At 47.0% G+C, this 25,440-nt stretch overlaps 1 protein-coding gene across 1 annotated transcript in view; it reads right to left on the bottom strand.

Moving 5' to 3' along the window:
- Nucleotides 1–7,482: 7,482 nt before the first annotated feature.
- LOC310789218 (E3 ubiquitin-protein ligase TRIM50-like) overlaps nucleotides 7,483–25,440 on the bottom strand; it is a gene marked incomplete at both ends in the record, with an annotated part of 138,639 nt that continues 120,681 nt past the window's right edge. Inside the window, 4 exons of the mRNA XM_083650806.1 lie at nucleotides 7,483–7,905; nucleotides 8,471–8,652; nucleotides 22,095–22,225; nucleotides 25,238–25,260. Coding sequence (XP_083506932.1) covers nucleotides 7,483–7,905; nucleotides 8,471–8,652; nucleotides 22,095–22,225; nucleotides 25,238–25,260 — 759 coding nt within the window. The remainder of the gene's footprint in view (nucleotides 7,906–8,470; nucleotides 8,653–22,094; nucleotides 22,226–25,237; nucleotides 25,261–25,440) is intronic.

The raw sequence follows: 25,440 nt of genomic DNA, 5'->3' as shown, positions 1-25,440 counted from the left end.
TTAAACTTTTTTTTTTTATACTTTTATTTTTACATCATTTTTGCAAAGACATGTAACAGGAGGTCAGGAGAGTTCACAACATACACAGCACATCACTTTGTATCAGAATCAGAATCAGAATCAGAAAGACTTTAATGATCCCCGGGGGGAAATTGGGACAAGTTACAGTAGCTCGCTCACACACATAGCATAAAATAAAATACACAGTAGTAAATGCGATAGTAAAATAAGCAGAATAATAATAAGAAAGAACACAATATAGCATGGGGTAAACAGTATTAAATGCGATAGAAGCAAAATAGTGGAGTACGTCTAAGTAAGCAAATACGTAGAGTAAGTATACCTTACGTGCCAATTGTCTTTATTGCACACTGAACTTATATATTATTCGAATATTATTCGGCTTGCCCTATACATTACACGTGGCTCAGCCAGGCACTTTTTTTCAGTTAGCCTATCGGCTGGCTCAGTCACAGGGAGACTGAGCGTCTCCTAGGTGCTCTTTTAAGAGAGGCATTAAATAGACCAATGGCCACAGGCAGGAATGATTTCCTGTGCCTCTCCGTGTTGCACCTAGGTGGAATCAGTCTCTCACTGAATGTACTCCTGTGTTTGACTAGCACGCCGTGGAGTGGGTGTGAGTCATTGCTCATAATGGAGCGTAGCCTGGATAATGTTCTCTTCTCTGACACCGCAGTCAGAGATCCCAGATCCAGCCCCACAATGTCCCTGGCCTTACGGATCAATTTGTTGAGTCTGTTGGCATCCGCTGCCTTCAGCCTGCTGCCCCAGCACACAATAGCATAAAGGAAGGCACTAGCCACTACCGACTCATAGAACATCCTCAGAAAGTAGACGGCTTTGCCCCTTCTTGTAGAGTGCATCAGAGTTCTTAGCCCAGTCTAGTTTATTGTCAATGTACACTCGAAGGTACTTGTAATCCTCCACTATGTCAACACTGACCCCGTGGATTGAAACAGGGGTCACCGGAGCCTTGACCCTCCTCAGGTCCACCACTAGCTCCTTTGTCTTTGACACGTTGAGCTGCAGGTGGTTCTGCTCACACCATGTGACAAAGTTGGCCACCACATCCCGATACTCATCGTCGTCGCCATCTTTGATACATCCCACTATCGCAGAGTCGTCAGAGAACTTCTGAACGACTCTTCTGAACTTCTGAACAATACATTTTGACAAAAAGAAAAAAGTAAATGTAAAACGGGGTACTAGCAAGAGTCATTTCACTTAACAGGCATGTCCGACGTCTGGCCCAGGGGCCGGCAGGACGTCCCTGGCAACCCTTGTCTTAGAACAGTCCACAGACAGGCTCCAGGCAGAAACAGTGGAGAAGAGGCTGATGTTCCACATCGTCCGTTCTGTCCCCCACTCAAGAGGGCCCAGACATCTCCGTTCTATGAGTTAGGAAAACTGTCCATTTGTACCAGAGTGATTCCCCTTTTTCTTTTTGTAACCTCAGACTAAAAGTTAGTTGCTCCATTCTGTGCAGTTGTTCTACAATGTTTATAAACATATCCACCGGGGGGCGGTGCTTCTGAAGCCAGCATTTCGTGAGGGCCTTCTTGCTAGCTGCCAGAAATATCTTCAGGAGATATAGATAATTTCTTTCGGTATCCTCAGAAACTAGTCCGAGGTATAAGGTGGGAAAAGAAAAGCAAACATCATAGCCCAACGTTTCAGAGATTATCCTCGACACCTCCTTCCAGAATAGCCCAATGTCAGGACAAGACCAAAATATGTGGGCATGGTCCACCATTATTGCCCCACATCTCCAACAGGGCAGTGGAGTCCCCATTTGTCTAGATTTCTGTTTTGGAGTGATAAAAAAGCGTATTATATTCTTCCAACAAAAGTCTCTCCATGTTAAAGAGTTTGTGGAAGTGATTTGAATTTCCCAGACATTGCTCCACATGATTTCTGTTATATCTGTTTGCATTTCCCTTTCCCACCTTTGCTTTATGTACTCTGTAGAGTGTTTATTCAGAGACCGAATACCATGATATAATTTACTTATGATACCCTTACTACTCGCTGAGTTATAAGCATCCATGAATACTCTGGTTATCATTGACACTTCCCCGGTGTTTGCATCTTTAATGTTAGTCCAGAAGTAACTGCGAAGCTGAATGTATCTAAAAAAGTCTGATTTGGGGTCTAAGTCATCTTTCTGGTACAGGTTTTGGAAACTATCTATTTCCCCGTTCACCACTATTCCACAGAGGGCTGTTATTCCATTTTGAGACCATATTTTGTATCTGGAGTCCATAGAGGCTGGTGCAAAACCCGGGTCGTACGCTGGCCAGCTGAGTAACTTAATCTCTCTTTGAATCCGAAATCTCTTGACCACTTGCCTCCACACTTTAAGTGAGAGGTTAACCCATGGGTTTGAAGCCAGTGTCAATTCCCCTATCATGTTAGGGTGGCCAAGTAATGATTGAATTTGAGTCTCTACTAGAGAGGTTTCAATGTTTTTCCATTTTGCCACATATGTGGGATTGCACCAGCCTACTAAGGGTCTCAGCTGGGCTGATAGATAGTAGTCCATCAAACATGGAAGGGCAAGCCCCCCCCTCTCCTTTGGTAATTGAAGCGTCGTATATTTCACCCTAGGTTTCTTATTGTTCCAAATAAAACGTGATATACAGTATGTCTGTTCCATTCCCTAAATTGTTTGGGGGAAATCTCCACTGGAAGAGCCAGAAATAAGTAGTAGACGTGATAGGATATTCATCTTCACCGTTCTAATTCTGTTACCAAGTTCAAGTGGGAGGTGGTCCCATCTGTTGAGGTCATCATATATTTTTTTATTAATATAATTATAGTTAATGTCGTTTAGTGATGATAGTTCTTTTGGTATATGTACACCTAAATATTTTATATGTGGGGAGTGCCAATTAAAATTATATCTATCTTTAAGTTCTTGTGTGGGGGTATAATTAAATAACAGGGCCTGTGTTTTATGCATGTTAATGACATACCCAGAGTATTGTCCGTATGCTTTCAGGATGTTCATCAGCAGTGGTACACTGGAGCCAGGTTCCCTGACTGTGATCAGACTTAAACTTTTAACCACTCCCATTTATTCAAAGACATTTCCAATTCAACAATTTCATCACTCAGTTGTCTGACATATTTGCAAAAATCTTATTTTCCAAAAGTTAAATGTCAAGATAGTGTTAAGGATAGACTAATTTCTACACAATGAGAAGGACAACGATATCACACAATGATCAGTTAGAGGTGATGCAGAGATTTCACATCCAGAAACATAATTTACCAGATTATTTGAGATTAACCAATAGTCTATTCTAGAGCACTGGCCATTATTTGATGCCTTACAGATCAAGAAAAATGTCACTTCATATCAAAAAGGTTGCCGACCCCTAGCTTAGCAGGTAGTGATGGCTTCTCTCTCTCTTTAATCATACACCAATCTACGATCTATCACCGATCTATCTATGTGTGGAATGCACCCTCCCAGCGGACTTCAGAAACTAGTATAAACAGAACTCCAATGAGTCCATTGTGTCCACACCTGTCCACATGCTTCCCCTCCGGAGTATAACCAAGGCTTAAACAGTTAGGGTTGTCCTACAACCCAGGTTTTACGAGTGAGAACGAGGATTCTCACATATGCTGAAGCCCGCCCAAGCGGCGCTGAACTGAATGCCTTTCTTTTTTCTCTAAAAAAGACCTTTAAAACCACCCAGACGCTCCTCAAGGCATCCTGGCAAAACTCAGCCGGTGATTGGCGCAGCCACCCATGCAATAGCACCCATGACGCCACGACACCTCTTGTGGAGTGGGCCTTAACACCCTCCAGGAGGACTTTCCCCGCGGCAGAGTAGGCCAATGCAATGACCTCCACTATCCAGCGCGACAAGCGCTCTTTGGACAATGCCTTGCCAATGGCACGGGCCTCAAAACAAACCAGGAGTTGCTTTGAGGTGCGCAGCGCGCGCGTCCTGTCCACATACAGTAGGTCAGGAGCGCCTGCACAGCGCCCAGCATCTGCAACTGCCGCTCTTCCGTCAGGTTCGAAGGAGGAGGGCAAAAGGCTACCAGGTCTATGACCATAGACCTGAAGCTAGCATTGATATTTTTAGGCTGATAAGGAGCATTAGGCCGCAGCGTGACCCTGCGCCTGTCATCAGAGAACACCATACAGGACTGTTGCACCGAAAGCGCAATCAAGTCTAAAAAAACAATTTCAGACGGACAAGCCCGTCTTTTTATTATCACAGGAACACTTCAACACATGCATGCGGCCACAAACACACACTCATGCTGACGGTGGCCGGTGAAATTTGTCCTCTGCATTTGACCCATCCAGGCTTGTCCTTTCCTCCAGGGGGCAGGCCAGGAGCAGTGGTCGCTTTTTCTTTCCAGCGCCCGGGGACCAACTTCAGATGTTGTCGTCACTGATCGGATGACGATCTTCTGCATGTTTTTAGTGGGGGGTTATGTACAGAGGAACCCCCTGGGGAGCACATGGAGAACATGCAAACTCCACACAGAAAGGCCCTTTCCACGAGATAGCCCACCTGGGCAGTAGGCACTGAAGATATGGGGGGGTCACAACTCCAGCACCCACAGCGTCCCAGGCGAGAATCGAACTCAGGACCTTCTAGCTGTGAGGCGACAGCGCTACCGACTGCGCCACCGTACCCTCGTCGCCAACCCTTTTACAAGAAGACAGGGCTAAGAGCAATGCAGTCTTCAGGGATAGGTGTTTCAAGTCGATGGTATCGACGGGTTCGAATGGAGGGGCAGAGAGCCCTTCCAGCACCGTAACCAAGTCCCATTTGGGGAAAATGCTTCGCGTTGGCGGGCGTAACCTGCGAATGCCTTCATGAATCGAGAGATCAGGAAGAGGCTCCCTACCGGCCTGCCATCAACTTCCATGCGGCAGGCGGCTATCGCAGCCACGTAAACCTTGAGGGACTGAGGGTCCCCTCAGGCCCGCATCGTGCAGGCTCTGGAGGAAACAGAGAATGGGTTCAGCACCACAGTACACTGGATCAACTTCCCTTTCCGTGCACCAGCGCGCAAAGGCTTGCCACTATAGGCGTACTGAGAGCGAGTAGAGGTCGCTCTAGCGCTTTGAATGGTTTGTATCACATTCAACGGCAAGCCTTGAGCTAGCAAGCGGTCCCGCTCAGGGACCAAGCTGCCAGTTTCCACTTGTGAGGGGAAGGGTGGAGTATCTCCCCCTCCGCCTGGGACACGAGGTCCGGTCTGCGTGGCAGTAACCACGGTGACCTCTGTGCCAGCAAGACCAGGTCCGCGAACCATATCTGCGACGGCCATATTGGCGCTACCAAATGGTAAATGGACTGCATTTATATAGCACTTTTATCCAAAGCAATTTACAATGTACCTGCATTCACCCATTCACACACAGAAGGCGGCAAGCTGCCACGCAGGGTGCTGGCACAGCCATCAGGAGTAATTTGGGGTTCAGTGTCTTGTCAAAGGACACTTCGACATGTGGACTGGAGGAGCCGGGGATTGAACCACCAACCTTCTGAATAGTGGACGACCTGCTCTACCTCCTGAGCTACAGCCTCCCCAACGTGAGCTACCAGCGTGAGCTGCAGGCCCTGTTCCCTCACCCTGTCCAGTACCTGCGGGATCAGGGGAATGGGGGGGAAAGCATAGAGGCCTTATTTTGGCCACTCGTGCGCCAAAGCGTCGTGCCCCAGAGGGGGGCTGTCCCCGTGGATGGAGAACCACAGGGGACAATGCACCGCGCGCCACAATGCGAAGAGATCGACACCACTTGCGTGTGGTGACACCAGTCTGACATGCGGACGTTGCCGCACAACAGATCCGCGTCTGAGTTCAACTGGCCCTGTATGTGGGCCGCCGACAGAGACAACAGATAGGCGTGTGCCCACTGATGTATTTCTGTCGCCAACGGTTGAGACCGGACACCGCCCTGGCGATTGATGTAAGCAACCATGGCGGTGTTGTCTGAGCGTATCAGTACATGGTGACCGTGTATCTGATTATGGAAGTGGCGTAGAGCTAGGCGAACCGCCTCCAACTCTAGCACGTTTATGTGGCGAAGCTCTCGGGCTTCCCACTGGCCGTTTGCTGCGAGTCCCTGGAACACTGCACCCCATTCCCAGAGGGAGGCGTTGGTCCGGATGACGCGCCTGAGCGGGACTGGGCCCAATCGAGTGCCCGACGCGGCCAAAGCCTGGCGGGCAATGTCCGTCAGCGCCAGTTCGCAACGGCTATGCTTCACCGGGTCCAGGCGGTGACTGAGGAACCAGATCTGGAAGGGGCGCATGTGTAGCAGCCCAAGGGGGATGACAGCAGCTGCCGCGGCCATGAGCCCCAGCATCACTGAGCAATGATGCACCGAGACCGCGCGTGCCCGACGCAGGGTCCCCGCTGTTTCCAAAATGCGTTTCTGCCTCACTGCAGTGAGGCGTGCCCGCATGGACAGAGAGTTCAGTCCCAGGTAGGTTGCAACCTGCCCAGGGACAAGAGAGCTCTTCTGCCAGTTTATTAAGAAGCCCAGGGCCTGTAGATGATCCATCACCACTTTGGTGTGCGCGATGACAAGTTCCCTCGAGTCTGCCACTATGAGCGCGTCGTCGAGGTAAACATATATGCGTATCCCCCTCGAGCGGAGGGGGGCTAACGGCATGTTCACGCACGCCCAGGAAGGAAAACCGTAGGAACTTCCTGTGTCTCTCTACTATGGGAATATAAAAGAAGGCGTCTTTCAGGTCGACGGAAGTAAATAAGTCCCCAGGCCTGATCGCATTGAAAAGGCGAGGCAGGGTACGCATTTCCTCAGTGTCTTGTTCAGAGGCCTGAGGTCTAATATGGGCCGCATGGATCCGTCTTTCTTTGGCACAGCGAAATACCTGTGGTAAAACCACGAGTGCCTCGCTGCCTCTGGCACGAGGCGTATCGCCCCCTTGGCCAGTAGGGAGGAGACTTCCTCCCGTAAAATGGCCGTTGAACCCTCGTCCGCTCGCGAAACGGGGATTCCGTTGAAACTGCGGGGAGGGGGGGGGGCGACCAAACTGCAACGTGTAGCCTTTCTTCAGGGTACGCAAAATCCACAGACTTGCTTCCGAACAGGAAGTTTGCTCGACAATGACGGCTTTCTGCCGAAAGATGGAGGTGATACCGGTGACACGTGTCCGTAAAGGAGGACACGTGGGCTGGTGTGGGTGGCTGTGCCAATCACCGGCTGAGGTTTGCCAGGACGCCTTGAGGAGCGCCTGGGTGGTTTTAAAGGTCTTTTTAGAGAAAAAGAAAGGCATTCAGTTCACCGCCGCTTGGGCGGGCTTCAGCATATGTGAGAATCCGAGTTTGAAACAAAGTAAAACACCAATGATTTTGAAACACTGATTGATGTTTGCAACATTCCTCCAAAATGGAGATACTGTTTTGGAATAAAATAAATTCTCCTCATTGTAGCGAGAGGAGGTGCTTTTGTCATTTCTCCTCCTTGTGGGGCTGGGGGAGGGCCATGGGGTGCTTGTTGTCTTCTCTGTGTGGCTGGGCGAGGGCCAGGGGGTGCTTGTTGTCTCCTCTGTCATGCCAGCAGACGTCCAGCAGAGGGTAGACTTTCCCCTGGAGCTCCAGGCTAAAGCTATAGATGAGCCCCAGTTCGTCAGGACTGTTTGCGTTATAGAAGGTCAGTGCCCCTCCCTCGTAGTCCAGGAAGATGCCCACGCGACGAGGCGGGGCCGAGACCGGCAGGACCACCCGGGGGGAGGCGAAGGCTTCATAGACCCGCCCCTCCCTCAGTCCGATCAGCCACACGCCACTCTCCGGGTTCTTGGCCAGCTTTGCCTTCCGATTGGTTGTTCCTTTGATCAGACCCAGTCGCCATTTTGGTTTATCACCAACCTCCACCTGGGCAGCCAGAACCACTGTTAGTCTCCAAGTACATGAAAGCCCTGACACACAGTGGTCAAAGTATTCTCATGAAACGGTCGTATGATATCTCACGGAAAGTATTTTTCATGCATAATCCTACGAAACACCTGGTTAGGCAAGAAAAAAAACTTGGTTAGGGTTAGGGTCATGGTTAAATAATAAAATGCTAATTTAAAATTGTTTATGTGGCTTACGCTGGGAATCTAACTGAGGAGAAGAGGAATCATTGGCATTGAAGGCAAACGGAAATGCCCGTCCGCATCCCCCACCACAACACCCTTACTGACCACCGTTTTATTCAGACACCTGTACCTATATCACGCCCTCCTGTTTATCCACCTTCATACATTATGTGGGTTATATACGAATTATAGTGCATTACTTTCCAGGTATAAGTACGAACAGTGAATGAGAATAGCCAGCAGGGGTAACAGCAACACAATGTAAACATTTTGCACTTTTTCCACATAGATCTTTGCTCCTTCTTGAACATCCATTGCATCTGACACCATTTTTAGCATCCAGCTGTAGCACTACTGACCTCCCAGTAGTGTTTCCCAGAAGAGAAGCCTCGGTTGGCCAGGATGCAGTAGCTGTAACTGAACCTCTCTGGGTTGTTGGGGAGCCTCCGGAGCAAGACCCCACATCCCACCACCGTGTCCCCATGGCGGAGCTCCAGCATCGGGTGGGCGGTCAGCGGGTCCAGCCTCAGCAGCTCTGGAGCTGGAGAAGGAAGAAACACAATCACCATGCCCAGAAGCCACCACCAGACAGTTATGCAAGGCAAGGCAAGGCACGTTTATTTGTAGCACATTTCATACACCTGGTAATGGGACAGTACTGGGAAACTACCACCAGACACCAGTTAAGTACTGGGTTAGTACCAGGCTAGTCTTAGGGCTGGGCGATATGACTAAAATCTCATATCCCAATAGGTCATTACATATTCCGATAACGATATACATCAATTCCAAGATGGCGCTGCACTGGTGGCTGCCTGTTTCAGCAGCTCTGGTCAATGCTTAGTGTTTTTAGTCTATTGTATTCTTATTGCGTGTCTTTGCTTTTTCTTGTATAATAAGGTGTAGGAGCAGAGTATTCACGCAGAATGGATACTCTACTTTTGAAAGGACGTCTCGTTCTATTACTGGCACTTTTAACGTTCGTTGTGCCGGGTCACCATGCCAACGAGAGCGGAGGTAGGATTGTTTACCTCCGTGATCAGCTGCTTGCACTCTCCAAGCCGACACTGCTGCCCGGAGTGGACCACCAAATCCCAGACGAATTGAAGATGAGGCGTCGGGGGTGCAGAGCCGGTGCCGTGCGGAGAGCAAGGAGGAGGAAATACAAGCCGGTCCTTCCTTCCATCTTAATGGGGAATGTGAGGTCCCTAGCGAATAAGTTTGACAAGCTTGGTGCGCTGACGAGAACGCAGCGGGCGTATAGAGAATGTAGCTTCACGGAGACATGGTTACATGACGATATTCCGGACGCAAATACCACCGTCCCCGGCTTCCAGATAGTGAGGGCTGACAGAGACCGTGGGAAGAGCGGTAAGAAGAAGGGTGGGGGGATTGCAGTATTTGTGAATAACAAATGGTGGAACCCAGGACATGTTACTGTGAAGGAGTGTTTCTGCAGCCCGGACATTGAACTGCTAGCCGTGAGTTTCTGTCCTTATTATTTGCCGAGGGAGATCACATGCGCCATCTGTATAACTGTTTAGATTCCACCATCAGCTGCTGCCGACGCGGCTTGTGACGTCATCAGCTCAGTCACAGCCAAACTCTTAAATAAACACCCAAATGCAATTATAACGATTTCGGGAGATTTCAATCACACAAATCTCTCTAGTACACTACCTAACTTTAAGCAGTATGTTAATTGCCCCACCAGAGAAAATAAAACGCTGGATCTTTTATATGCAAATGTGAAGGATGTTTACAGCTCCACTGCACTTCCCTTCGGCAGATCAGATCACAACCTAGTTTTTCTCATCCCCACCTACAAGCCCATTGTTCAACAACACTCAGTAACCAAAAGGACTGTGGAGACGTGGTCACAAGAGACAGACTAGGCTCTACAGGGGTGCTTTGAGGCAACACAATGGGACGTGCTCTGTGAACCCCATGGAGAGGACATAAACTCCATGACTGACTGTGTTACAGAGTACATCAAATTCTGTGTTGGTAACATCATCCCCACTAAGACAGTGAAATGTTTCCCCAACAACAAACGCTGGATCACCAGCGACCTGAAGGAGCTCCTGAACAAAAAGAAGAGAGCATTCAGAGAGGGGGACAGGGAGTCACTGAGGAGCGTGCAGAAAGAACTGAAAGTGAGACTGAGAGAGGGCAGGGATGCATACAGGAAAAAACTGGAAAACAAGCTCGAGGAGAACAACACAAGGGAAGTGTGGGCCGGGATGAAAAAGATCACCGGCTTCAAGGCTAAGGGGGAACAGGCTGAGGGAAGCCTGGACAGAGCCAATGAGATGAACATCTTCTTCAATAGGTTCAGCACAGGATCCCCAGCTGCATCCCCCCCCGGTCCCCAGCCGCACTGACCCCCCACAGCTACCGCTTTTCACCTCCCCGGTGCCCAAAACCACAGCCCCCCCTCCCCCCACAATGGACTTCAGAAACTTAACACCTCCAACTGAGCCCCCCGCTTCCTCCACCAGCAGACAGGTCAAGAGGTAGTTGGAAAGGCTGAAACGGAACAAGGCTGCAGGTCCTGATGGTATCTGCCCCAGAGTACTGAAGACCTGCGCAGGACAGCTATGTGGGGTCCTACAGCACCTGTTCAACATCAGCCTGAGCCTAGAGAAGGTTCCGGTGCTGTGGAAGACCTCATGCCTTGTTCCGGTTCCTAAGAAGCCCTCTAAATTACTTTTGAACGGTGGCCTTGACATCACACATCATGAAGGTCCTGGAGAGACTGATGCTGGCTCATCTCAGACCCCAGGTGAACTCCTACCTAGACCCACTGCAGTCCGCGTACTGCCCCTGGGTTGGAGTCGACGATGCCATCATCTACCTGCTCCAGCGAGCCCACTCTCACCTTAACACAGCAGGCAGCACTGTGAGCATGATGTTCTTTGATTTCTCCAGTGCTTTCAACACCATCCAGCCTGCACGACTGCGTGAGAAGCTTCAAAGGATGCAGGTGGATGCCTCCACAACCTGGATTATCGACTACCTGACGGACAGACCACAGTTTGTGCGACTGAGGGGATGTGTGTCCGACCGGGTGGTCAGTAGCACAGGAGCGCCGCAGGGGACTGTTTTCTTCACCCTATACACCTCGGACTTCGAATACAACTCAGTATCCTGTCATCTGCAGAAATATTCAGATGACTCTGTAGTTGTGGGGTGTGTCAGGGATGGAGAGGAGGCAGAGTACAGGGAACTGGTGGGCCGCTTTGAGGACTGGTGCGGAGAAAACCACCTCCTCCTTAACGTGTCCAAAACCAGGGAGATGGTTGTGGACTTCAGGAGGACCAGCACGGAGCCGAACCCTATTTCCATCGGGGGTGAGGAGGTGGTGAGTGTGGACAGCTACAAATACCTGGGCGTTCACCTGGACAAAAAACTGGACTGGAGATGCAATACCGAGGCTGTCTACAAGAAGGGGCAGAGTAGCATAGGCTACCTCACCTGTGCGTAATGCTCTCTGCGTCACACAGCCTGCGCTTCATATCATCCTCACAACCAATTTATTATCCATCTGACTGATCATGATCTTCAATAACAGTCATAACAAATTATCAGGGTTCATTATCAGAGTCATGTTACTCTCACAGGCGGCAGCGGCACTAATAATGTTCCCTAAATGATCGATCACTGAGGGCATGGCTTCATGGTCTATGCTGGACAACGAGGATCGGCTGGGATTCACTAGAATGCCCCCCCTGGAGGAAGTGGTGGCGACTCATCTGGCCCCCACCGCCAGCAGGCTGACACTGCCTTCTAAGGCGTGCCAGTTAACGGCCAAGGTGGCAGAGAAGTCTTACATGGCAGCAGGTCATGGCCATCCTACAGGGTTACCAGGCCATCCTCCTGAGGGAGCTGCAGGGTAACCCATCGCCGGAGATGTACACCGAGCTCCGGATGGCCACGGACTACGCCCTCCGTATGGTGGACTGTGTGGCTCGGAACAGTGGTAAGGTCATGGCCTTCTCTGTTGTCACGCACCGCCACCTCTGGCTCAACCTCACGCAGTTGGCTGACCCGGAGAAGAGGAGGCTGCTTGGAGCCAGGATTTCTCCTGCGGGCCTTTTCGGGCCATCAGTGGAGAACATGGCCCAGCAGCTGGAGAGGCAGTAACATGACTCCACTGCGGTCAGGTCCCTCATGCTGCGACGGCAACGAGGGGACGGCCGCCGGATTCCAGGGGCAGAGCGTTCATGCAGCCGTCCTCCGGGGGACGGCGCTCCTCGAACCGCCCCACGCCAGCGGATGGGGGCCCCCCAGGGTCGTGCCCTCTCAATGGCTACACCCCACCCGGCCGCAGTGGGCCCGTCCTGCAGAGAGTTCCCCAAACTTTTGAGTAGCCAGATTTAAAAAGTAGCCGGATCATGTTCGCGGCATTTGTTCCAGTGGTCCTTTTCCTAATGAATAAACAAACCTCAAATATCTATCCATGAGTGTGACAATTTAAATAATACAAATAAACATTCTTATAAAGGCCCAATGCTCAATTTAATTATAAATAAAACAATATCCATATTGCAAAACACAAACAGGCAATGCATATTTTTAAGAACAAAGAAAATACTAATAACTATACGTTTCCCACAGGATTTGGAGAGATTGTGGTGGGTAGACTTTGCTTGGACCCTCTTGGGGGGTTCGGGGGGCCATGCCCCCTGTAAGAAAAATTTGTACATTTTAAACTAAAATGCATGAATCTGGTTAACTTTGAGAACCAATTTAAGAGGCTAGATCAGGGGTGGGCAATTATTGTTCATGGGGGGCCACATGAGAAACCCAGATTGTTGCCAGGGGCCAAACAAATATTGTCATGCCGTAACCCAGGAACTTTGATGATAGAGAGGACCACAAAAAAATGTCCTCGCCACCACAGGGCCAGATTTTGCTGAGGGTTGGGGGCCGACGGCGCTGGCGCAAAAATTTTTTGGGCATTTGAAGTCAGGTTTAGAGGAATAACTAATTTTAAATTAACCGTTGTGATGTCATTATTCAGTCTTAAACACCAATATTTGATCATTTTCTCATTCACTCCTATGTCACCACTTACTCTCCCTGCAGGGCTTGAAATTAGCTTTTTTGACCACCTGCCAATATGGCTGCTAGAAGTTACCAGCCAATTAGAATTTCCACTAGCCAAAATGTTTTTCTTGAAATAAACCAGAATATGAGTGGGTTAATTTAAGTATCAGTAAGTGGCCCAGGATTCTCAAAGCCTGTGTTGAGGGTCACACGAACAAAAATGCACTCTTGAAGCTAAATAAATCCAAAACCAACAAGTTAATTATAACGTTAATATTAACAGTCATTTCTTACACATGAGATTACTTTTAGCCTTTTAGTCATAAAGATTATTGAAAGATATTCCATATTCCAGACTGAAATGTTATAACAGAAGTGGAGTATTGGCCAGAATGACATGAACATTTGGACACTAATTCAGCGGGTATTGCCCTCTATTTTAAGTAACCGGTAGGCCAGAGGCCAGTAGGCGGAGAAATCGCCGGCTACCGGGGCTTGGGGAACTCCCTGCGTCCTGGGTCCCACCCACGGCCGACCAGGATGCGCGGCCCTTGCCCCCAGCAGCGTAAACCTGGCGCTGCGGGTGGGGCTGGTAAGCCGGCCGGCTCTCAGTCACCTTCTTTGGGGGATAGAGGGGGCTATGAGCCGGCCGTCGTTGGAGCTCAGCGCCCAACTTCGGCTCGGAGCTCAGCAGGGACCCGCTCAGTCCGCCCCTTGCTGGCGCTACGTGCCCGGCAGGGACGGCAGCTCGCCAAGGTCTGGGCTCAGGGCCAGCCTTTGGCTGGTAGCTTTGAGGACAAGCCTCGGTGCCCAGGGCCCAAGTTCGGTCGGGAGCTCTCCTTGGGTCTAATTCCATCATCAAGCCTCACCTTGGTCCATGGCCACGGCCTGGCCTCGGTTGGTAGCATCCAGGACAAGCCCACCATCAATAGCACCAATCAATGGTCGATCGGGAGCTCACCTGTGGACCACGCACCCGGACACATGGATATGGGCCCCTTCGGCGTAAGGGATTTTCCCCCGGCATGCCTAGCATCTGCGGAGCTGGCCATGTGGTGGGTGGGCGCAGCCTCTTACGCCCTGCTCCCCCCATTTTCTCCCCCCATCGGGACATCGGATCAGGTCCCGGTGCCCAATATACACATTACCAAAGGCGCGGTTTCCGCTCCTTCTTGCTACGAGAGACCATCATTGTCCGACAGGCTCAGCGCCTGGAAGCTCCTATGTTCTCCAACCCCATGGTTGTGGCTACGGTCTCCAGTTTGCCAGAACCTCCACCCACGTTTGACGGTCAAATGGTCACGTTTGACGGTCCCTGGACATACTCCGCAAGGAGGTTACTTCGCTGCTCGCCAAGGGGGCGATTCGCTCGGTCCCCAAGGCAGAGGAGCGCTCGGGGTTCTATCACAGGTACTTTGCCGTACCCAAGAAGGACGGTTCCATGCGTCCGATTCTGGACCGTCGGCGTTCCGAATGCTTTCTTTCCCCTGCCTTTTCAATGCATTGAGGCCGGGGGATTTCTTTACTTCATGTCCCCGTGGTTCAGAGGCACAGGAAATACCTGAGGTTCTCCTTCCTGGGAAAGGCTTACGAATTCTGTGTCCTGCCGTTCGGCATGTCCTTGAGCCCATGAACCTTCACTGTGTGCATGGAGACAGCCCTGGCTCCCCTCCGCGCAAGTGGGATCCGCGTCTTCCTCTAACTCGACAACGCTCTCATAGTGGCGGACTCGAGGGTCCGCGCCATGGAACACACCAAAATGGTGACAGATCATCTGCAGACCCTGGGGTTTTTGGTGAACTGGCAGAAGAGTTGCCTTGTCCCAGCGCAGGTGGCGACCTTCCTGGGGCTCGAGCTGGACTTTCGGGCCATGCTGGCTAGAGCGACAGGCGCGCACAGTGCGGACGGCAAAGATGTTAAGTCTGGGTCCCTCCGTGTCAGTGCACGGTCATGTCCCTCTGGGGATGTGTGCGGGCGCTTTTCGGTGAACGTGTTGGAGCTGGAGGCGATTCACCTGGCTCTGATTCACTTTTAGCGGCTCATACATGGGCGCCATGTTCTGATCCGCTCGGACAATACAGCTGCGATCGCCCACCTGAACAAACAGGGTGGTGTGCGGTCCGAGGCACTGAACCGGTTAGCGGTGGAGATTCACCTGTGGGCGTATCCCCGTTTCCTTTCACTGTCGGTGGTTCATGTGCCAGGCCGGCTGAATTTCGGGGCCGACGTGCTCTTTCAGGGCAACCCGCATCAGACAGAGTGGTGCCTCCACCCTCAAGTGGTGGAACAGATTTGGGCCAGGTTCGGCCGCGCCCACGTCGATCTCTTCGGATCGCGGCGCGCGACGCCCTGCCCACTGTGGTTCTCGATCCAAGAAAACAGCCCCCCGCTGGGACGGGCTCTATGCATTCACCCCGATCCCCCTGATTCGACAGGAACCAGGCTGCTATTTTGGTGCCCCCTTTTGGCCCAAGCAGATATGGTTTGCGAACCTGATCTCCTTGGCGCAGGGACCACCCTGGGCGTTGCCGTTGTGGGCGGATCTCCTATCCCAGGCGGAGGGGGAGGTACTCCACCCCTCCCCTAGCAGGTGGAAACTAGCAGCCTGGTTCCTGAATGGGACCATTTGCTAGCCCATGGCTTGCCCGAAAGTGTGGTGTGCACTATTCAGAGTGCTAGGGCTACTTCGACCCGCTCTCAGTACACGTACAAGTGGCGGGTCTTTTCGAGTTGGTGCGCGGACAAAGGTGTGGATCCAGTGAAATGTGGTGTGCGACCCGTTCTCTGTTTCCTTCAGAGCCTTCTTGATGCAGGCCAGTCCCTGTAAATCTTAAGGTGTACGTAGCCGCGATTTCTACTTGCCACATAGGATAGGCCCGTGGGGGGGGGGCTCCCTCTAGTCTCGCGCTTCATGAAGGTGGCGCGTAGGTTGCGCCCGCCGTCACGGTGTGTCTTTCCCAAATGGGACTTGGTCACGCTGCTGGACGGGCTCTCGGGCTGCTGCTGGCCTTGTCGTCAGGGAAGAGGGTTGGTGACCTGATTGCCCTCTCGGTATAGCAGTCCTGCATGTTGTTCGCGGATGATGGGCGCTGGGTCATGTTGCGACCTTACCCTGCGTATCAACCTAAGAATATTAATGCCAGCTTTAGGTCTATGGTCATAGATTTGTCAGCTTTCTGTCGCCCGCCTTTCAGTTCGGACGAGGAGCGACGTTTGCACATGCTGTGTCCCGTGAGGGCGCTCTCGGCCTACGTGGCCAGGACGCACTCGTTACGCACTTCAAACCAGTTGTTGGTCTGTTTCGGGCAGAGGGCCCAGGGCAGACTCCTTTCCAAGGATTGCTTATCGCACCGGATAGTGGAGGCGATTGCTTTGGCATACTTTGCCGCTGGTAAGGTACACCCGGAGGGTACCAAGGCGCATTCTACGCGAGGCATCGCGACGTCTTGCGCATTATGATTAGATTAGATTAGATTTAGATTAGATTTAGATTAGATTAGATTAGATTAGATTAGATTAGATTAGATTTATTTCGAACATGGTAAAAACAAAAAACAAAACAAAACAAAAAAATTAAATAAATATAGGTAACAAGTGCCAAACAATCATAGTCAATTGGAATTCACAGCATACAATAGACATCAAATTCACAATCAATTTACATTTGTTTATCATGCCCGAAAAGGAGTAGGAAGAAGTTAATACTTATCAAGTCCTACCCCTTGTTTTATATCTAAAGGCTTTTTATGACAGTATTATACTGTAATAACATGTTATACTTCTGTATTAATATATAAGAGATGTGTACATACTCACATTATTTCCATAATAATATCACACATACTTTAGAGTTGTTCCTAGTACATTTGTAGCACAGCATGTACACATGTTAAAACACTTGCGTGTTTATACGCTCACTCACACACACACTCACACGGACACCCACCCACCCCCCACCCCCTCACGCACTCCCACATACACATTTACAAACATTCACAATTGAATCGTACATAGTTACGTTATAGAATCCATTCTGTATCTATTTAATATCAAGTCTTTAAACCTCCGTTTGAATTGATTAAGTGATCTACATAACATTAATTCCTCACTACAGTTGTTCCACAGATTAACTCCTTTAACGCTGATACAGTGATTTTTTGTGTTTGTCCTGACTAGTTGTTTTTTGAACAAACAGGTTCCTCTTAAGTCATGATGACTTTCTCTCATTTGAAACAACTTTTGGATACTGTTAGGAAGTAATTGGTTTTTGGCTCTGTACATGATTTGTACCGTTCTGTAGGCAACCAGGTCTTTAAATTTTAGTGTTTTTAATTTGATGAAGTATGGATTTGTCGGTTCTCTATAAGTGGTTTTGTTTATAATTCTTATGGCTCTCTTTTGAAGGATGAAGATTGGAGTAGTGTTAGTTGTGTATGTATTTCCCCACACTTCCACACAGTAGGTGATGTATGGGAGTATAAAGGAACAGTAGAGTGTGAATAATGAATTTTGATTTAGCATATCTTTGACTTTGTATAATATTGCAATTGATTTTGATAGTTTAGCTTTTATATAATTTATGTGTGGTTTCCAGCACAGTTTATTATCTATTATAACACACAGAAATTTGATTTCAAATACTCTTTCAATTTCTACTTCGTTTATCATGAGTTTCTTGCTAGAGTTGATTGCACGATTGCCAAAGATTATGAATTTTGTTTTACTTAAGTTCAGTGTTAGTTTGTTGGAGTCAAACCATCTCTTTAGCTTAGTTAATTCAGTTTCCACAGTATCCAAAAGATGGTCAAGGTTCTTACCACAGCAAAGTAAATTAGTATCATCAGCAAATACAATTGTTTTTAGTAATTTAGACACTTCACAAATATTATTTATATATAAAATAAACAACAAAGGTCCCAAAACCGAGCCCTGGGGCACCCCACAGGTCACATTCAATACTTCAGAACTAGAGTTGAGAACTTGAACATATTGGTTCCGATTCTCCAGATAACTGCTTAGCCAAGCGTGTGCTACCCCTCTAATCCCATATTTATATAGTTTCCTCATTAATAAGATGTGGTCAACCGTGTCGAAAGCTTTTTTTAGGTCAAGGAAAACCCCTACTGCATATTCTTTATTTTCTATTGTTGTTGCTATTTCCTCCACAAACTCCGTGAGTGCGTATGCAGTTGTCCTATTGGTTCTGAACCCATATTGCTGATCACACAGTATGTTGTGTTTTGTAATGAATTCGTTTAGTCTAATGTAAAATATTTTTTCCAGTATTTTGGAGAATTGTGGCAGTAAGGAGACCGGTCTGTAATTTGAAGATATATGTCTATTTCCAGTTTTGTAAATTGGTATTACTTTTGCTTGGGAATACGCCAGATTGAAGAGACTGATTACAGATGTAAGTAAGAGGTTTCACCACACATTCAATGAGATTTTTAACAATGGCCATATCGAATCCATTTGAGTCGGTAGATTTTTTACTCTTGAATGATTTAACAATGTCAACAATTTCAAATTCATCCGTTCCCCTTATAAACATTGATTTTTTTTAATTTATGACTTTACTTTCCACATGATCACTACTACCGGTATCTGCCATCTCCTCCGCCAAACCAGGACCAACACCGACAAAAAAATAATTAAATTAATTTGCTATTAATTTCAAATCATTGATTGTTGTGTTATCCTTTGTCAGGAAGTGATTTGGGAATCCAGTTTTTCCAGACCCATTTTTAATTATATCATATAATATTTTCCATGTATTTTTAATATTGTTTTTATTATATTCTAGTAAATTATTATAATAATCAGTTTTACTAATTCTCATTATTCTTGTTAATTTATTTTTATATGTCTTGTAGGTGTATTCTGCTTCTTTGGTTCTTTTCTTTAAAAAATCTTTGTAGAGTGTTTGTTTCTTTCTGCAAGCATTTTGTATTCCTTTCGTTATCCACGGTTTATCCGCAACTTTCGGTTTACATTTTTTCTTTTGGAGAGGGCAATTCTTTTCATATAGGGTGATAATTGTGGATAGAAATGTCTCGTAGGCTTCGTTGACATCCTGCACATAAACATTCTTCCAGTTTTGTTTCATTAGGTCCTCTTTGAAAGATTTGATTGCACTTTGAGTTGTTCCTTGTAATATTGTATGCATTAATGTCTCTGTTGGTCCTGGTAAAGCCCTGAATGACTGCAAAGACCGGCAAATGGTCACTTGCATCATTAATAAGTATTCCACTTACTATTTTCCTATCTATAACATTTGTGAATATATTATCTATTAATGTAGCACTGTGGGTTGTAATTCTGGTTGGGCGTATTATTGAGGGATATAGGCTCAAACTGTAAATTTAATTAATGAACTCAGTAGTTGAATTATGATCAAGTGGATTTAGTAGGTCGATGTTGAAGTCCCCACATACAAATACCATTTTCTTGTTGGTTATGGGGTCAAACAGCCCAGTTACCTTGTCTCTGAATGTATCGATGCAAGATCCTGGCATTCTATATATACAGCTTATTATTATATTTTTTTCTCAATTTCGATTTCAACAGTGACACATTCCATGATATTATCTATGACCAAAGACATATTGCCAACAGATTTGCTTTTATAGTTGTTATCGATAAATAAGGCAACCCCCCCACCTTTTTTTGGGTTCTATTCATAAAAAATAGCTCATATCCCTCTATTCCGACCACAGCAGCTTGTTCATCATTTAGCCAAGTTTCAGAGATCGCTATTACAGTGAATTTCTTATCCAGATGTCTCAGACAATGTTTGATCTTTGTGAGATTTGAATTCAGGCTCCTACTATTGAAATGTATTATTGATATTGCTCCCTCTGTTTTTATATTGTTGGTAAATTGATCTTCGGTATAGTATTCACAGTGATTATTGGTACTGTTGTAGAAATTATTCTCAGGGTCAATGTCATTCTCCATGTTTTGTGGTTTATGTTCTGTGTATTCAAACGTTTTAAGTCCCAGTTTTTCATGATCCATTATCGTAGTTAATTGTTGATCACTATCTCCTGATGGAGATGATTGACTAGTGATGCTCATCATTTGTTGTCCATGACAGTCTCGCATATAGGCTCATTACGAGCTGGCCTGAGTTCAAGTTCAAATATAGTTTCAGTTGATGTTGATCTCCCAGGGGTTGTCAACCCCGATATTTATCCAGTTCGACAATATCCCTGATGACCATCACTTTCGCTTCCTCTGGTGTTCCCAGTAGCTTTATGAAGATTTTACAATTTGATGTCCACGTAGACTGGATCTTGTTTTGTTTCCTCAGGAGGCGTGCATTTCTGGCTATGTCCGCGTTTTTCTTCGTCAGATGTTCATTGACGTACACATTGGATCCCTTGAGTTTTCTCCCTTGCTTGAGCATTGCGATTTTCTGTTTTCTGTTCACAAATCGGATTACTATAGCTGGTGTCTCGCTTTTGTTTTATTGCGCTGTGTATCGGTGGAGGACATGTGCGCTGCAGCCTCATGGTCCACTCATCACATGTTTGTTAGGTACTACAGTCTTGACGTGTCCGGCTCGCTCTTTGCGCATGCGGTACTGTCAATGGCGAGAAGGTAGTGTCGTTGCCTCTCCAAATGCCACACGGTTGGGCATGAGCAATTCGCCATGCATCCGTTGTTCACCGATGCCTCTCGGGTCGGTCTGAGGGGTGCTCCCGGTAGCAAGGGCGGTTGAATTTGGCACTAGAGTAAGAGCTTGAGTTCGAAACAAAGTATAATGTTAGGGTTGTGCTACAACCCAGGTTTTACGAGTGAGAACGAGAGCTCTCACTACCCAGCTTTGATGCGTCAATGCGTTGTTGCACAGGTGGGCTGGAAGATGGAGTGGCGTCTTGGGGATCTGGGTGGACGTGACGTGTCACGGGGAAAGGAATGTGGGAGGCCGCTGCTGTATATACAGCACCGCCTCAGTCCCAAGATTACCACGCCACCTGTCGGAGGATGGTTGGTTATATAAAAAGGCAATTTTTGGAGCAAAATGATATTCTTCCAGTTGGCTGCAGTGCGCAGCGAGATGGCATGGAGTTCTCCTTCTCACTCATAAAACCTGGGTTGTAGCACAACCCTAACGTTTTACCTATACATCTATACAGTAAATGCCAGCTTTCTTGCTATAAATATGGTTTTACCTAACTGTATACAGTAAATGCAAGCTTTCTTGCTATAAATATGGTTTTACCTATAATGAGTCCATTTTGACAACTATAAAGGCTGGTATATTCGGCTCCACTTTAACAGAATTTGAGGCACCTAAGTCAGTCTATGTCCCGCTCTCAGTAAGTGAGTGACCTCTGTGCATATACTGTACTTCTATATTTCAAGGTTAAACTGATTAGTGTACAACCGTGAACTTTCCTGAATAACATGACCATGGCCAAAAAAAGGCTTTATAGGAGCATGACAGACATCCAAAAGAGGAATAAATCTGGAATTTATTTTATCTTTTTTTTCTCCATCCAACACTGAATCACACTTGCTGTGGGGCGACAGTGCTACCACTGCGCCACCGTGCCCCCCTATTCCCAATCATTTATACAACTCACCAGAGCCAACTTTGCCAACTTAGTGCTCACGTTGGCCCAACTCTGGCCCAACACTACGTCTTCAGCTGCAGACCGATGCCGACCATTGCCAATGTTGGGCCAACGGGTCATTGTTATCTGGGTCTTTGGTCAAATGTGTTTGCTTGCTCGAGACAGGTTATCCTATTAACCTTTATGGTCTGGTCATTGTTAGGGAAATGACTACCATACGCCACACAAATGCTGGTAAATGTTAGTCTGTGTCTCGTTAGTTAGTCTGCTTAACAGGTAACCAGCAGGCAGACATTCAGACAGACAGGCAGAGAGATAGACAGGCAGACAGATAGGCAGACAAATGTACCAGGAAAGACTTTGCGTTGTAGTCTCCTCCACACAGTGAGTTTGATGTCACTGTGGTTAAAACCTGGTTTGAAGTTCACAGAGCTGAAAATCCTCTCCTCCCTCTGCTGCAGCTCCTGGCTCTCTCTGAACCTTAGAGAGAGGGAGAGAGAGAGCCAGAGAGAGAAAGAGAGGACAAACACAGAACTAAACATCACTGAATGTGACAATATCTTGACACGCGCAAACACACACACACACACACACACACACACACACACACACACACACACATACACACACATGGATACATACTGGACATTTTGATAATTTGGACTGTATCTTAATATTGTATAATGTAATATTGTGTTATCACATTACTGTTTTGTGTATTGCTCTGTACTGTCACAAAGCTGATGGACAAATAATATAACATCACTCAATGTGACAAATAATTATCTTCACGCACACAACACATGTTCACTCACCCCCCCCACAGACTGGCCCCAGCAGCCAGGAGGTACCACATACCAGCTCTCCACAGACTGGCCCCAGCAGCCAGGAGGTACTGTACCACAGACCAGCCCTCCACAGACTGGCCCCAGCAGCCAGGAGGTACCACAGACCAGACGACCCAGCCATCCACAAGACAACACTGCCCCTCCAACCTTACACTCAGCCCCTTGCCCAGCCAGAGATGCATGTTTTACTGTGTGTTCTGCTACGTCTTTTACTTGTAAAGTCTTCTTCTCATCTTGACATTCGGATAAAAATCAAACATGTTTAATATTATTGTCAGTGTTTAGTCTTGGCTCATGCAAACAGTGTAGTTCAGTGACGTGAAAATTGCCAACAACGCTCTCTCCAGCACCAACTCAGAACACAAATAAATGCAGTTATACCATGTTGCGCTCCCAAGTGGAGCTGAACTCCCATAGTCTCCCAGTTCGTGCTTATCCTTGTTCTCAGTTGACGCTACTGCACCGGTCAAGATGCTGTACGCATCTGTACTATGTACTGTACTATGCTTTTCAAAATAAAATCACTTCCGTGTTCATGGGAGATAACAAAATAAAAGCGATATAACAAATACATTACAAACGAGCCTACACATGTGAACTGCACTATGGATTGGGATCATTACAATGCGGTTTGTTTACAATCTGTTAAAAATGAGAGGGTGTCAGACTTTAAATCTTTCAAAGTAGTTTCAAAGTCTTCTAGTCTATGGTAGGTGATCTTTTTTACAATCTTATAGCCTGTGACAAAAAACTCAGTGACTTGTGACTCGTTTTTAGATGTGAGCTGATGTAAGAGGGCGTCAAACTGTCTTTACAAAGTATTTTCAAAGTTTTCTTATACATGATAGGCATCAGGCTACCAATATTATATGTGACGCCTGCGGTCGGGAGGTACCGTAATTCGGCCGTGGCAGTTCTGTACAGCAGAGGATCAAAGTTATTTTTTGAAAAAATGTGGCTTTGCTTTTTTTACAATAGTACAAAATATATTATTTGAACTATCCATTCCATATAAAATGAAGACGTTTTGGGATCGTTAAATGCGTTAATCTTGTTAAATAAAAGACGACTAGTTTCATCTGCGGAGATTGGGAAACAAAAGGATTTGCATACCAATGTTGATTGGCTGCTCGTGTGGTGTCGGTCGGCCTTTGTTTGGTATCCGCCAATAAGCCCTTTTGTTTACATTCCTGGCAGTGAATTCACATGGAATGCCCCAGCTAACGTTACACTAACACCGTGTGCGTGTGATGGATTGGATTATAAGAAGATTCTTTAAACGTTATCTGCGAGTGCGGTCCGGCGCAGAACGCAGCACAACATACAACATTATGGGACTTACTTTTAGCCTAATGGCTGCAGCAGTGTGGGAGCTCTGGAAACATCCTCCTGGATTTTCCTCCTCGGTGAGTTTGTATTTTATCATGAGCCCTAACGTTACGTTTTGTTTCTGTTTTAGGACTGTGCGAACATATAGTTATGGATAGATGTGTGTTTTAGCCATAGACTGTATAATATAAATGTTTTAGCACGTTTTGACGTGTGGAGTAGTCGAAGAGTACACAAAGAAGCAAACAAAGAAGCAAGTGTTAGCTCAGCGCTGCCGCCATTTTGGCCCGAAAATCGTCTCCTTTTGCGTGGTGTCATCGTCATGGGTGTCTCCAAAATGGCGGGTTTCTTGTGTGCGATTGTCCCTCTTCAGCGCTTCTTATCAATAAGTTCTTTGGCGGGACATAAACCATAGATTACTCGCCTATTTTCAGATCAACTGTAACAATCAATGAGGGGAAACACGGGAAACACACACACCTCTTGTTGAGAACAAAGGAAAACTTTAGCGTGCTAGCGAGGCCTGCTAGCCACGGTGTGTGTGTGTGTGTGTGTGTGTGTGTGTGTGTGTTTTATTTTTGTTCAGCAGCTCCTGTCTCTTATCAAATCTTTATTCATATTATATAAATGAAACCTTTATTGCCCCTCAGAGAATTTTCTCTGCACAAGGAGCCCAAAAAGAACATAATAGGCACACATGTAATAATAATTACAATAATCCAGATGAGAAGTGATAAAAGCATGGATACCTCAAAATTAGACCGCGCGTACCCCATTTGATAAGATTTTTGCTTTCAGATGTAGCCTACTGTTTAGATCACCTAAACAGTAGGCTATTACATTCTATCATTGTCTTACTTGTGGCCTGTGTCCCAGTGTGTCAGAGTGACAGTGATCAGCTGTGGGGAGTGGTTAATGTAAATAAGGAGCCAATGTTCACTCCCCTTGGCTGGCTGTCCCAGGTGTGAAAAACTTCTCAAACTTTGAGAGCCGATTTCTCAGTTCCTGCTTCCCAGAGTGTGAACAATCAAATATGCATATCTCCTTCAATTTTTTTCAGATTACAATGTGTGACACATCATTTGAAAGCTTACAGTCTGCCATTTCAGAATCTGTAAAAATCAGAAAAATGCCCTCGGCCTAATTGAGGGTCAAAACGCCATATGGTGTCACATATGTGACATCGGACCCTTTTTGTTTAAATGTCTATGTCTATATACTGTATCTGTCCCTATTCAAATAAACATTAAATTAATTAATAAATGAATGAATGAATAAATAAATAAATAAATATAGGAGAATAGAGATATGTTACCTTGGAGCAATCAAGCCATACTTCTGGAGAGAGAGAGAGAGAGAGGGAGGGAGAGAGAAGGGGGGTATGATTACTTCATGGTTAGTTAACATCTGGCCTACCATGACTAATTAATTGAGGCAAAACTAGATCAGACTAATTTAAATTAGACTAAAATAAACCAAAAAACTAACAGATCAGCAACTTCCTAAACTAAAGCACAT

Source organism: Poromitra crassiceps (assembly GCF_964638095.1).
Source record: "Poromitra crassiceps genome assembly, chromosome: 14".
Classification (NCBI taxonomy): Eukaryota; Metazoa; Chordata; class Actinopteri; order Beryciformes; family Melamphaidae; genus Poromitra; species Poromitra crassiceps.
The sequence above is the reverse complement of the archived record's forward strand: the minus strand, read 5'-3'. Positions and strand labels throughout refer to the sequence as shown.